Here is a 13866-nt window from a genome sequence, read left to right on the forward strand (position 1 = left end):
CACTTCAGTGTGGTTTTTTTCCCCCTGTGCCTTTTTACTGTTTTATAAATTTGACTCAGTGCCAACAATACTGGACCAAGTAAATAAGAAAAAAGAGTTTTCCTTCACCCAAAATTAAGGAGAAAAAAAAAACAAAAAACCAACTTACCCAAGCACATTAGGCTTAACTTTAGAGGAATACTAGAGAAATAGGCATTTCAAACCAAGATACTGGGATTTCACCATTCTGAGAGGTTCACCCCAAATACACCCATGTACCCACACACACTTATGTTAGAAAAGTAAACAATTCTCCTCTAAACATAGAAAAAACCCCACACCCATGTTTCAACACGAGCTGGCAATGCCAGCACTTGAATAAAACACCCAGACTGTGGTCACTGAGACAGTACAGAGCATTTTGAGACATGATGAGCACACCCACACACCTCTGCAAGATGAAGTTCTCCAGAAGGACTTGTCCCTGTTGGAACGTTTCCACCTTGCTTTCCCTGCCTCTTAAATAATCCCTTTTTTTTTTTTTGCCTTACACATCCTTAATTTTTGGCTTACAACCATTCAGCTCTCACACCTACTGAAACCATTCCTCCCAGTCAGCTGACGAATCTACAGTTGTTATTTGTTACCTCCAAGTCTTATAAATGAGGGGTTTATATTACTCTTGATGACTTTTGGTTGCTGACATCAGTAAATACTTCCAAGATACATTAGCCATCACCTAAAAAAAAAACCCACAAAAAACCCCCAAACAAGCTATTTCACCCTCAGCCCTTCAAATAAAGCCAGAGCTGGGCAAAAAGCAGGGAATAACCAGGTGTGTTACCTTGGGCTGCACAGCTGACTGAGGCTGATGCCGAGCTCCATCTATGTCCAGGTGCTCCAGTGTGTTTATTCCCACCCGTCACTAAGGAGTGATGGCTTTTTCTGAGGTCACAGTTCTAAAAGTGTTCACAAATACCCATAATTTCAGAAGCAGAGGCCAGGACAGGCTATGTAAGTCCCCTCCTCAGCAATACCTCAATAATTTATAATTAAAGTTCTAATCATAAGTACTTGGTAAGTCATTAGCAGCTGCTTTAGTAAGTGTCTAATTATTACAGGTCCTTAAAGAGCTCAGTAGGGTGATAAGTTTCTCATATTTATCCACCATGAGACTGGTGTGTTCATAAACATCTACAGAAAGCAAAGCATTCAATTTGCAGCTAGCCCATAATAAGCCATCAGTGAATGAAAGATAAATATAAAATTAAATCACAGTAAAGTGCTGCCATCCTCAAGATGCTGCTGGAGCTTGAATGGGCAGCAGGGAAGCTGGACAGCTTTTTTAACCTCATGAATAATTTTTCATAAATAGGCTTGAAAAGTAATGGAAAATTCAGATCGAATTCAGTCAATATTAACAAAAGGATGGAAAGAATTAAAATATTCAAAGGGTTTTCACCCAACATCCTAAATAACTTTCTTTATACAACATACATCACTCTGGGGTGCAAACTGTCAGTGAGCTGAAATTATTGTTTCTATTTCCCTTCTTCCCCATTTCAGTCCAACAAAAAAATTATTTTCTATCAGTTCAGAAAACACCAAAAAAAAAATTACTGAATTCATGCAACTAATAGCTTACAGACACACTCCACCTGAAAGTGATGCCAAGTGCTTCCTGAGGGGAAACCTCCATCATCTGATGTGAAAAGCAGCGGAAGTTCTTCAGGGTGTGTGGGCACAGGAGCTGCATCAGCTTTGTGGGAGCTCCCCTGCTGTCAATGCCACCACTTCAGTGCACTGGCCAGGGCTGGGGCAGTGGGATCAGGCAAGGACAGCTCCCTATGACCACCCTGACAGGGTCACTGCAGGGTGAATTCAAATCAGTTTGCAGAGTCGACCATAAATTAGCATTTTTTCCATCTTGAACACCCGCAGATGTTTGAGAGCATCTCCCACTGACACCAGGTGGGTCTGGCACACTTCTTGTGGGGGGAGAAGCATCAACGTGGCGCACGAGGGTTCAAGGCTAAAACCCACCAGCAGCTTTAGCTGAGCAGGGCACAAACTCCCAGACCAGCGTGGGGATGATGCCCAGCCAGCAGCTCCACCCCCAGCCACGGCCTCTCCTCCAGTGACACCTGGCAGCTCGGCCAAACTGAGGTTTCTCTGCCTTCAAACACAGGGCCATCCCAATATCCCGTTCCTGCAGCCACCCGGCCAGGCCGTGCTGTTTGGGAGACAAATGACCATGGAGGGGCTCCTCTGGCATCTGCACTTCAGCTGCTTGCTTCCTTTTTTTTTATCCCATTGTTCTTTGGGATGTCAAACACAGGAGCAGATGTGCCAGGCTGATGGGAGGTGGCTGGGAGAGCCTTTCTGGCTGGAGGGCAGACAAGGGTGAGGCAGGACAAAGCTGGTAACTGTGGCTCCTCTCTATTAAGGATGAACCTTTAATCCTTTTATTCGCCCTCCTGCTACCTTTGCCTTTTTCTAACTGCCTCTAAAACAACCTTTTTTAATAATCAGCTCACTGTAGGCAGTGGCACTTGGTCAGCCTGAAGCCTGCCCAGAACACTTTCACTGGAGTGTTGAAAGAAAAGGGCAAAGCCACAAGCACCAACAGTGCAATAATTTTGCTTCTTACATCCAAATGAGAAAACAAAAAGCTGAGAATAATACAGAAATGAAACCAGGAGTAAGACAAGACTAAAGGAAGGCTCATGCTGCATCCACCTTCAACAAAAAGCCCTGTAAATTTTGGAGGAGGTTACAGCACTCAAAGCCAGTGAAGTTTCTCCTCTTACATTTCACAACGCTGAAATTACTATTTTTCTTTGATTATTATTTGGGTTTAAGCTGAAAGAGAACAGTCTGTTTGAGTCACTGCTTGGATCAAACCAGCTTAGGAACAAGAAAGTATTATGCATACCCTAAGTTAACTCAAGGCCTGGACTAACCCCTGCTGAGGTAACACCAGAGCCAAGGGAAGTCAAAGGTTTCAGTGGAAACTGGTTGGTACTGGAGTGAAAAACACCATTGCCCACAAAACAGGTAAGAAAAACAACCAAGAGATTAGAATAATATTAAAAATAATCAACAGATCACAGAATACTGAACCACCACCATGTCTTCACCAAACCATCTGCTCCAAAACTCCTGCTAGGATAAATCCTACCTTTAACGTGCACTCAGCGAGATGTATTTTTGCACCAATTCCATGTGTCATGGAGTTAGGACATTCCAGTTAGGACAAAGCATCACATCATTTCAAAAGAAGAAGGCAAATCAAGTTATTATATATGTACATGTTTTAATTAATTTTAAAAATTGTCTACATTTAAGGATAGATCTCAAGGACTCCCTTATATTTTTTTCTGTTACATTAGATTATACCTGAATAATCTGCATAGTAACTTGAACATTACTGGTTTTCTTCTTTTTTTTTGTTTTGTTGTGAAAATACCAGTTGCAGGTAGCAATGTAACATCTCAACAACAATCACAATACGTGCAGGATGTCCAGCCAGAAGCATTTCTCAGTTGACTTGCAGTAGCACGGCACTTTATAATTTGTGTATCAATACTATTTTTTTTAACTTTTTTTTTTTTTTTTTGAGTTCAGATGTGGCTCAAGAAGCAAAAACAAACTTTCTTCACTCGATGTCAGGCGTGGGCTCAGCTCCACAGCTGACTGTGATCTGCTCCACTGGAGTTCCTCGAGTTAATACCAGCTCCAGGTTCTGACCTTTAATTTTTTTATTTATTTTTTTTTTTCCAAAACACACCTGTATTTGCCTCCATGCTTTCCTTAACATGAGTGCAAACTTAGGAATGTGGTTTGAGCCCCTCCATTAAATGAAGGGACTGTCTCCCAGCCCTGCTCCCTGCACTCACAGGAGCAGAGAGGGCTCAACACTTCCAAGAGCAGGGGGCAGGTAAAGAGTCTCTGGAGAAGGGAAAAAGCAACAAACAAAACAAAACAAAAAGAACAAAAAAGCTAATTTTACTCCCAGTGTTAAACTTGGACATGTGAAGCATTTCTGTTTCCAGATGATCAGCCCAGCTGCTTAAGAAGGTATTCAAACCACCTACTGCCACAGACACCGCACATCAGACACCGCGTCCTCTCCCAGACTCTGCCCTGACTGAGGGGAAGCCCGGCCTTGACCTGCGTGTCCGCGTGAAGTGCTCACGACGAGGTGCTGTGAATACCATCTCTTGCCCCACCGTGACCTTGTCCTCACCCACGGAAAAAAAGTGCTTTTGCTTTTTTCTACCTTATGAATGCTGGGGTTGCTCGATCCTGCTCCCTATCCCATGTGCTTGTACTGAGATCTGTCCCGAGGAATCTGCACTTGGCTGGCTGTCAGCTTGAGGTGGACGTGGTAAATGCCAAGGGTGATCACGATCACCAGGCCCAGGATCAGGCCCAGAATCAGAGGCAGGGTTTCTTCCAGCTGCTCCCTCTGGTCCACCGGGCACTTGTGTTCTGCAGGGAGAGGGAAAAGGGGAGAGGAGAGCCATGAATGGGACCCTGCAAATCTGAACTGCTGCAGTGGCCAACTGATCTCCTCAGAGTCACAGCTTCACGAGAGAGCCCCTCGTGGGGGACACAGCACAACCAGCTGCAGCAGCGAGGACAGACGGTCACACAACCATCACTGGAGCCCCAGGGAGAAAATCAATTGCTTTGGAGGAAAGTGAAATCACAGTCAGCACAGGGAGGGAGGCAGAGGTAACATATATCAAACCAGCCACTTTCATGCCCATAAGCTCCTGTTCAGGCCCCTCTGCCACACAACAATGGCCTTGCTGGGAATGGGACAGCAAGAGTACGTGTTTCCTGGCGGTGGCTGAAGATCTGCTTTGTTTATTTAATTTTAGAGTCTATAAATACGGTATCATGAGGCCTCAACATCACTCAGTTTTTAATCCTGCATCAGACTTGCCCTGCACATCATTCAGAGATTTCGCCCCCCCCATCCTCAAGTTGGCAGAGGTTTAAGAGAGTCACTCTCCCCTTTCCATGTGCTGCCCACAGGGAGTTCACCAGCCTGGCAGAGCAACACGTGTGTCTGTGGTCAAACAGCACCCTGGCATGTTGTTCATCAGATTTGGCAAAGGACAAGCAGAAACAACGCCAGCCCCCCAGTGTCCTTCCCTCTGGCTGATGAGTCTCTGTCATGGTCTGATAAACCTCTAGAAAATATTAATCACCACAGCTACAAGGGGAAAACACTTTTCTATTGCGCTGGTAAAGGCCACCAAGGTCAGGAAACACATTACACTGGCAATCCCAGTTCAGTTCCCTTACACTTCCAGAGTCTGCTGCAGGCCTGACTGACAGGAGTACGGGGTACTTTTTTCCCCACAGGATTGCTGCTTCTCCATGCTGAGGGACAGGCAGAGCCCACACTGCTGAGATGTGGCTGCCAGGACAGAAAGAAATAAAATTCTAACTCTTGGAGGGGAAAAATAAAAGGTTATGTAGTACAGGAAGGCCAGTTGTCTGGCCCCTGGATCATCATCTTCATGGCATAGAAATGTGCTGAAAATAATGAAAACTTCAAGGGGAAAAAAAAAAAAGAAGGAAAAATAGAAAGGCTGAGTGTTAGATGGGTAAATACAAAGGGCACCACGAATTGTCCAGATGGGTTCCCCAGGCTCAGAGATCTGCAATAACCACGAAGAGCAAATGCTCCACAAATATAATGGCATGTGTTAAAGAGCAGGAGAAACCCAGAGAACCTCCAGGCCCAGGCAGGAGGTGACAGCAGGGACCTATCTCCAGCGGTGCCAGCACCTCCAGGAGCTCCTGGAGCAGAGCCTCCTCCCAGCACCAGGCTCACAGCGGTGCCATCAGGAAACGTTTCAAGCTGTGAATGAAGTGAAACAAAAAAAGCAAAAGTGAAATGGAGTCCAACAACAACAACAAAACATGTCCTTTTTGGTTCCAGTTGCTCACAGTTTCACCAGAGGAGTGATTAATCACCGGGACTGTGGTACAGGCGATTCAGCAATTGCTGCAATGCAGGGGTTTTGTTTGTTTGTAGTAAGGAGAATGGGGGGGGAAAGAATTCCTGATTATTATCATTTAGCTCCCAAAACTGGTTTTCTAGAGCTCTGTGAAATTCTTCCCAGTTTAGGATGGGAAGGCCTGGCCAAACTCACGGAGACACACCAGCAGGCTGAGCTGACTGCAGGAAAAGCCACACACAGGGCAGAGCTGCGGAGCCAGGGGTGCTCCAGCCCCACAGCCCCTCTGCCCACGTGTGGATACAAAGCAGCACCTCTCCCACCATGGGAGGGATCCATACTAGAGGAGCTCCTGTGTACCCACCTGCAGACCTGCCAATTAGCAGGAGGAGATCACAGCAGCTGGACTCTGATTTTTGCTTTGAAAGTGGTTCAGCTTAAACCCCACAGAAAAGGAAAAGCAGCCTGCTGTAAACCCAACTGAGGGCGTTCCACTCGGCTCAAACACAGCAGATTTTTTTCCCTAGACAAAGGTGATGCTGCATTTGCAGGAGATAGAGCTGAACATGAGGGTCTGCAGCCAGTGAAGAAGGCAAAGCACCAGTGCTGGGATGCAAAGAATGGACCCAACTCCAAAGCAGCTGCTCATAACACTTGAATTCCCCCAGCTTTTGCCAAAGCAAACTGGCTGCAGAGCACAAAACACGCCAGAGGACGTGGCCAGAGCTCTGGTGTCCATGGAAAGCCATGGCGGTATTTTAGTGTCTGAGTCACAACTCAGAAAGGTGTCAACTCTTGCAAGCAGCCAAGGAAGATAGTTCTTTATCTTGACACGTTTTTAAGAGGATTAAAAAAAAAAAAAAAAAAAAAAAAAGAACAGGCAAAGCAAAGCAAAGCTGGCAGTCTCCAGCAGCTCACCCCAAACATGCTGCTCCCCAGCTGCACCCGCTGCACCACCCCGGGCAGAGCGGGCAGCCTTGCACAGCAGCTGCCTCCTGCCTTCCCAGCACCTTCTCCTCCCCACTCACATCCATCTTCTCCTTTCGGAGCAGATCACCCAAGTCTGGGCTCTTTGGAGACTACAGGGAGAACGGGAATGGGGCTGGGGGGCACCCAACTCAGAGGCACAGGCAAGTGCTCAGCACAATCACATCTGCAGCAGAACTCAGGTTCTTCAGGTGCTGACTGCTAGGAGGACAAATTCTGTGTTTTAACATCAATATAATGTTAAAACGCGTCATTTTACAACAAACAAAACCATTTTCACGTTTCTAACAACGTACTTTAACACTTAGACAGCATTTTTCACCCCACAGGCACTGAGGTCCCCACTGTGGGGAGGCAGGCAGAAGGTGTCAGTCCTGGCCCGTCAGCCAAGGAAAAGGCAAAGGGGAAGCAGGAGGGGAGAAGGGTTTGCACGAAGCCCGTGGCAGACACAGATTCAGACATTCAACCCCACCAAGCACAGTGTGGGCAGGCAGGCTGGTTATGCACAGCAAATGAAACCCTACTGCATTGGGAACCGCTGCATATTTTAAAATCAATGATCCTGCAGGAGAACAGCCCTTTCTGGTAAATTCTCACCCATATTTTGCCCCAGGTCACAGGGATCTCAACATTTCCCAAACCGATGTGATTTACCCTCGGTGCAGGAAAGCAAAATTCAACTCTGTTAAAAGTTCAGGTAAGGCTGGAGTTCTGCCTCACCCCAAACACTGGGGGTCACCCCTTTTCCTGAGAGGTGCCACCCCCCAGTCCCTGCCCCAGGGAGCACAGGCTGCAGATGGCTCCAAAGGAGGCGTTTAGGTACGTTGCTCATTGTTCTTTTGTGCTGCGCAGCACCAGCCTCACGTACTGCCACGGTTTCTATGGTGAGTGCTTGTCCAATTTCTGTACTAGGCTACGAAACCACCTCACAGGCCCATTTTCTTGTTTCAGATCCTTCTGCAGAGCAAACAGCAGCGAAAAAAAAAAAAAAAAAAGCACACAGCGCCTTCCCGCAGTCACAAATACCAGCCTGAGGGCTGGCACAGGGATTGTCCAAAGGGATGGTAAAAACGGGCCAGTTGTGTCTGGCATGACCAGATGGATTTTTGAGATTTTGAGGTGGGTGTTTTAAGAAATTTAATTAAAAAAAAAAATTAGAAAGAACAGGTGTTTTTTTAAATGTGGTCGCATACCTCGGTGCCAAGGACCCTTGGGAAAATGTGGCTCTTGACTGGGGTGGCTCCAGAGGGAGTTGAGACCTCCCAGGATCCCAGTCTCTAATTCTCAGCCTTTGTATCCCTTTGTATTTTCCATCATAATGCATTAGATTAGCATGTATATATATATAAAACCCAAAAGAGCTGCAATTTCTCCGAGTTTCTTTCGTTGGTTTAAATGTTCTCCTCACACCCTCTTGATCTAGCTCATCTTTTTTACTCATCCTTAAAGCTGAAAAATATATACACGTTTTCCCCATTAAAAAAATAATTTCCCAATCTCTGAATGAAAAAAAGTGATCCGCTCCTTCTGTATTGAAAAACTTAAATATCTTTATATATATGGATTTGTGAAGGTTGGAAGCAGTGCCTTTAAAAAAAAGAAAAACGATACTTTAGCATGTGAGTTTAAGCATTCAAAAAAATAAAAGCAATCCAATCACTCCCTACAAGCTTTTTAATCTATCCCTGGCAGAACAGTGTCAGGACTAATGAAAGAAACCTTTCCCCCATTCCTTTGTGGTGAAAGGGCCCTGACCCTCCTGCGTCTCCACGATTCTTCTGCTCTAGTGGGTCTCCTTCTCTATTCTAAAATATTTTAAAGTGTTCTGTAGCTTGTTCATAATTAATAGGAATTTTACCTAATGGGAAATTAATGAACCAAAAAGGAGAGGGCTAATTACTGTAATTTAAGATTGGCAGTGGCTCTCAGGCCCCACAAAGGATCGTGTTTTGCCATGCGTGCGCCGAGGACGAGCTCGTCGGCGCGGCTGGTGGGGACGCGCCGCTGGGAGAAGCGGCACAGCCCTGTGTGAAACCTTCATTGATAAATCACCTCTCAGGCACTTCTGACCACCCTCTCCAGGTGCTCTCTGCCGTTTAACTTCCAGTGAAATTGGACAAAAGGAAAGGTAATTGAATAGGGAGAGAAGCAACAACAGAAAAACAAGGCTTGATAAAGAGAGAAGCTACGCTTTCCTCCGGAGGAGGAATTGCCCACACATATTTAAAGAATGCTAAACCAACCGGGGTCTCTTTGTGTCCTGGAGAAAAGGAAACAAACTACAGCAACAAAGGAAAAAGAAAGAAAAAGAAACAAATTTACTGCCTGACGGGAAAGAGCATATCATGCCAACGGCAGGTAGATTCCTTTGGCAATGAGCCCCGAGTTCCATTGTTTTAACTGGGAGCTCTCAGACTCCTCTAGTTTGATATCACAGAGACGCAGCAGCTCAAACAGAGTCCAGACTTGCATATTTTAAATGTGCTTTTCTCAGCCTCCAGCGCCTGCCCACATATAAAACCTATTCCATACTACACTGGCCTTGCCATGAGTAATTCAGCCACGCAGAGCTCTGCCAGAGCCAGCACACGTAAGAGCATGGATTTACTCCATCGGCGAGAGGAGGCGAGTCATGAGTGCAAGTGCTCGGCTCTGCAGTCACTGCTGGGTTTTTATTGTGTGCTAAAATATTTCCCACGTGCAAAATAATAAAGCCCCACGTTTTTAATGCTAGGCTTGAAAATAACACCACCATTTTCCAGCTCGTCATTAAAAGATTTGGCTATTACACATTTTATTTGCACCTTGTTACACTAATGGACTTAACTAATTTGATAAGGTAGTGCTATAAAACAGGGACTAGTCTCACCTAACCCAGGTGAGCATTCCCTCACTCAACCTGATGGAAGAGCCAACGAGGAGTCAGGGAGGAGGAGCACCATGGGTTCCTCAGGATAAAGGCAGGCAAAACTGCAGGAATTCTGCCCCGTGGCAGTATTGCTGCCGTCTCCAGTACAACCCTTTGATACAACCAGCATGCTTGACTTACATTTTCTTTTACCCACCATTACCTTTAGAGAAACCCAAGAAGAATAACAATATCCTGTGTGTTTGGCACATGAGGCGCCTCACTGAAGTCCCTGTTACGCTTCCTTCACCCTCACAATGACCATAAATCAAACTGAAGCCAGCAACGTGCATCCCAAGTATCTCCTGCCACAACAGCCCCAGGTTTTCCTCAGTGTGCAGCAGCCCTAAAAAACCCCTGGAGCTGTGCTGAAGCAGCTGCAGTGGAGACACCCAAGCCTTGCAGTGCTCCCCAGAGACTGTGCAGTTGGGGCTTGCTGGCAACCTGGCTCTACAAGTCCTCACTGAAGCCAACGAACATGCAACGGTAGCCCATAATTTAGCAGCTAGGCTGAATTTGTAAAGGTTTTTGGAGGGCCACAGAGGCAGGGAATGGGTTGGAGGGACTGCAGGGAGCACTGATAAGGGAGCTGGAGTGAGGAGAAGGTGCTCTGATAAAGGTGGGACACAAATTCCTTCAGTACATTACAACATCCCCAAAGGCCGCAGCGACATCAGCATCTTGGGGACGCAGGACTTGCCTTTGCCCTGCGCCTTACCTTCACTGAAGACAAAATCCGCGGGGATGTCGAAGGGCTGGAGCCGCACTTCGGACAGCAGGAGCTGCACAGACTTCTGGTGGTCGCTGGAGATGAGGGAGATGGTCTGCTGGGCCTGGCACTCGTAGGACTTCCCAGCCGGGGTGACCAGGGCCGAGAGCCGGTGCGAGCTGGCTGTGTGCTTCCCGGCTGGCCAAAGGGACACAAACAAGAGGTCAGGTCCCGTTCTCCGGGGGCCCGAGGTGACTTTAGTGACAAAGGCAATGGACTGAACACGCGGGTGCGCAGCCGGTGCGCAATGCGGCGCCCGCGCGCTCCGCTGCTCCTACAGCACTGCTGCTCCCACAGCACCGCCACCCCTACAGCACCGCTGCCCGCGCTCCTGTCGCAGGACCTGAAGCCCGTGAAAGTTGGAGGAATGGCTTCTATTGACACACATGCAAGTTTCAGCCTGGGGCTGTGCTCGTACTCCCCACATTTGGGAAATGGCAACTCCTGCGGCCGCGCTTGAGCTCAAGATTCAGGTGGGAAGGAGCGGTGCAATCTGGGGACCACGCTCCAAAGCAAAACAGGCTGTAATGCCTTTCCTGAAACTACAGCGTGACCATTCCACCCGAGCATAAATTATAACACAATATTTTCCCATCCAGCTTGTTTTACAAACGAAGGCCGAATGCAGCTCAGCAAGGTGGAATGAGGGATGCCTTCCACCTCCCACTCTTTGCAGCCCTTTGTTCCCCTCCAGCAGCACAGAAAAGCAATCAGTGTTTCACATTGGCAGAAGCTGATGAGGCATGGCCACCACCGTGTTTTGGGGACTCAAACAGTAGAAACACCGGTGGGAAAACAGCCCCATATCTACTGTATCTTACAGCACGAACTCTTAGCATGCTATTGACTTGAGTTTGAAAATTCTGAGGAAGAATGATTTGCAGGTGACAGTATTTCAGTTTTTGGTACAAGACAACTAATTTCTGAGCAGAAACGAAATAAAAACAAAATGAAAGCCGAAAGAATGGAAACCCAGCGAGAACAGAGGAGGCTGCTGGGTGCAGAGGCGTGTAGGAGTATGATACTGATGTCAGTCTCACAGTTATCCTGGGAAACTGCTGCCTTCCCACCTATTCAACCATCATCAGAAGCAAGGAAATAATTAACCTTAAAAAACATCTCCCAGAGGAAAGGAGGAGACAAGCTTTTTCAGCCCAGGTGGCCTCGGGCCCTGGGTCCCACCGGAGAGCCTGGGGCAGCTCAGCACACGGGCAGAGCTGGGCTCTCCCTCCCACGGCAACCGAGGTTATTAAACACAATAAAAAGGGGGTGGGAGGCAAAAAAAATAGCACGCGGTTTAAACCCGGCAGCTGGTCCCGGCTTTGTCGGGTGGGTTTAGGTCTTCCCCGTTAAGCTGTGCTTAGGCGAGTAGCCCGCAGGGTGCCCGCCAGACCCCCGGGATCCGCCTTAAACCCCGTCCCCCGGGCGCTTACGGCTCACGGCGTCCTTGAAGTAGGTGCGCTCGGAGGTGTCGTAGGTGAACTGGATCCGGCTGAGCCTCCAGAACGCCTCCGGTCCTCGGGACGTGTTGTGCCCCTCCTGCCGAGACAAGGCTGGTCAGGACCCTGCGACGCCGCCGCGCCCCCTCCCCAGCTCCCGGGCGTGCAGGGGAGCCCGTACCTTCAGGAAGAAGAGTTTGAGGGTGTACGCTTGCTCCAGCCAGGAGAGCTCCAGCTCCGACTCGTTAGTGCCACACTTGCCCTTCATCTCGGCGCCCCGCGACAGCGGGATATCGGCTTGCTCCGTAATCAGCTGGAAACGGGGAGCGGGGGCTTAGGGGGGCGGCCCTGGGTTTTCCCTGGGAACCCACGGCCCCCCAGTGCCCCGGCTGCAAATCCTCGGAGGGGATAGAGGACTTTCCCAAAGTACCGGCGGATGTGTGTGTGTCCCGTGCCATCCCCGGTCCTGCCGGAGCCCCGGGAGCCCCCCGGGCCGCCCCGCCGCCCCCGACCCCCACTCACATCCACGTAGTTGCTGGCCCACACGTCGTAGGGGACGATGAACTTGGCGGCGAATTCGGCCATGAGACACGTCGTCCGGTTTTCCCGCACCACGAAGATGTCCTTTTCGGGGTTAGGGGAGAGCCCGGAGAGGTTTTCAACTTCTTGCTCGGCTGCCAGGCGAGCCGCGGCATCTGCGGGCACAGAGGGGCTGAGCCCGGCAGCGATGGGACCCTCGCCCCAAGCCTCTGCCGGCTCACCTGAACACCCCCGGCACCCCGACCCCGATGGAATAAGCTCCTCTATCGCGACGGGGCGCCGCTGTCGCAACAGAGAGATGGGGCAGCCGGTGGTGGTGATGCAGAACCGGTGTTCGAACAGCGCCGGAGGCTGCCCCATCGCGACAGGGCTCCCTGTCGCGACTCGCCGCCACGGTACTCACGCAAGAGGAGAAACAGCCCCGGGAGGCGCCTCCCGGCCATCCTCCCTGCTCGGTCCCGGCGTGGCCGCGGCTACTGCAGCTGCTCCTCCCTAAGGGTCCGCTCCGGAGAAAAGGGGAAAAAATTATAAATAAAAAGGAGGAAAAAAAAAAAAAAAAAAAGCTGCACACCTCCTTTCTCAGGAGCCGCACAGGCTGCAAAAGCACTCTGCTGCGGAGTGGCGGGGAGGAGGGACGGGGAAAGTGTGTGGGTGTGCGGGGAGGAGGAGGAGGAGGAGGGGAGATGCCGGCGGAGCTGATAGAGGCGCCCACGCCGAGGGACGGGGCGTACGCACGGCCGGGAGGGGAGGAGGGATTCCCCCCCCTCGGGCGGTGGGGACCCCGCGGAGGGGCCGCCGGGGATCCCCGCGGGGACCTGGGGCCGCCCCGACGTGCGGCTGGAGCCCAGCGCTCCCCGCTCCCCGGGCACGGCCGGCGGTGGGAGCAGGGCCAGGGCCCCCAGCCCCAGGGCCCGGCCGGCGATCCCCGCCGGAGAGGCCGGCGGAGCAGGGGGGATGGAGGAGGGGATATCTAGTCCAGCCGGCTGCTCACGGAGCGTCACTAATTTCGGTGAAGCCGAACAGCTGCTTCGCGTGTTAATTTAGAAAGAAACGTGCAGCTATTTTTGTGTGGCAAGGTCAGGAGCAAACCCGCAGCCTTTTGTGAGCGGGAGACACACCTGAGCTCTAAGACGTCGCGACAAACCGTAACACGTACAGTAACATAAAACATACCATCCCGTAGGTCCCGACAGTCCCGAGAAAGGTGCATCAGAACAAAAACCAACACCGGCCGTGCCTTTGCGGGGCGTTTTGGGGGAGCAG

At 49.6% G+C, this 13866-nt stretch overlaps 1 protein-coding gene across 2 annotated transcripts; it reads right to left on the reverse strand.

Annotated features, from left to right (window-relative positions):
• Window positions 1-3260: 3260 nt before the first annotated feature.
• LAMP5 (lysosomal associated membrane protein family member 5) lies at window positions 3261-13794 on the reverse strand. 2 transcript variants are annotated; one of them, XM_050315014.1, is made up of 7 exons: window positions 13007-13210; window positions 12586-12758; window positions 12245-12376; window positions 12058-12163; window positions 10574-10762; window positions 4262-4473; window positions 3261-3930 (listed from the first exon to the last, which is right to left on the reverse strand). In XM_050315014.1, exons 1-6 carry the CDS (start codon window positions 13044-13046, stop codon window positions 4295-4297), a joined length of 819 nt encoding a protein of 272 aa, XP_050170971.1. In that variant the 5' UTR covers window positions 13047-13210; the 3' UTR covers window positions 3261-3930; window positions 4262-4294. The 2 variants fall into 2 exon arrangements, with proteins under 2 accessions (XP_050170971.1, XP_050170970.1); XM_050315013.1 differs by adding an exon at window positions 13777-13794 and having other exon boundaries at window positions 3262-4473; window positions 13007-13106.
• Between the last annotated feature and the right edge of the window lie 72 nt (window positions 13795-13866).

The sequence above is a fragment of the Myiozetetes cayanensis genome, unplaced genomic scaffold, assembly GCF_022539395.1.
Source record: "Myiozetetes cayanensis isolate MyiCay16 unplaced genomic scaffold, myiCay2020 scf2-11, whole genome shotgun sequence".
In the NCBI taxonomy this organism is placed as follows: Eukaryota; Metazoa; Chordata; class Aves; order Passeriformes; family Tyrannidae; genus Myiozetetes; species Myiozetetes cayanensis.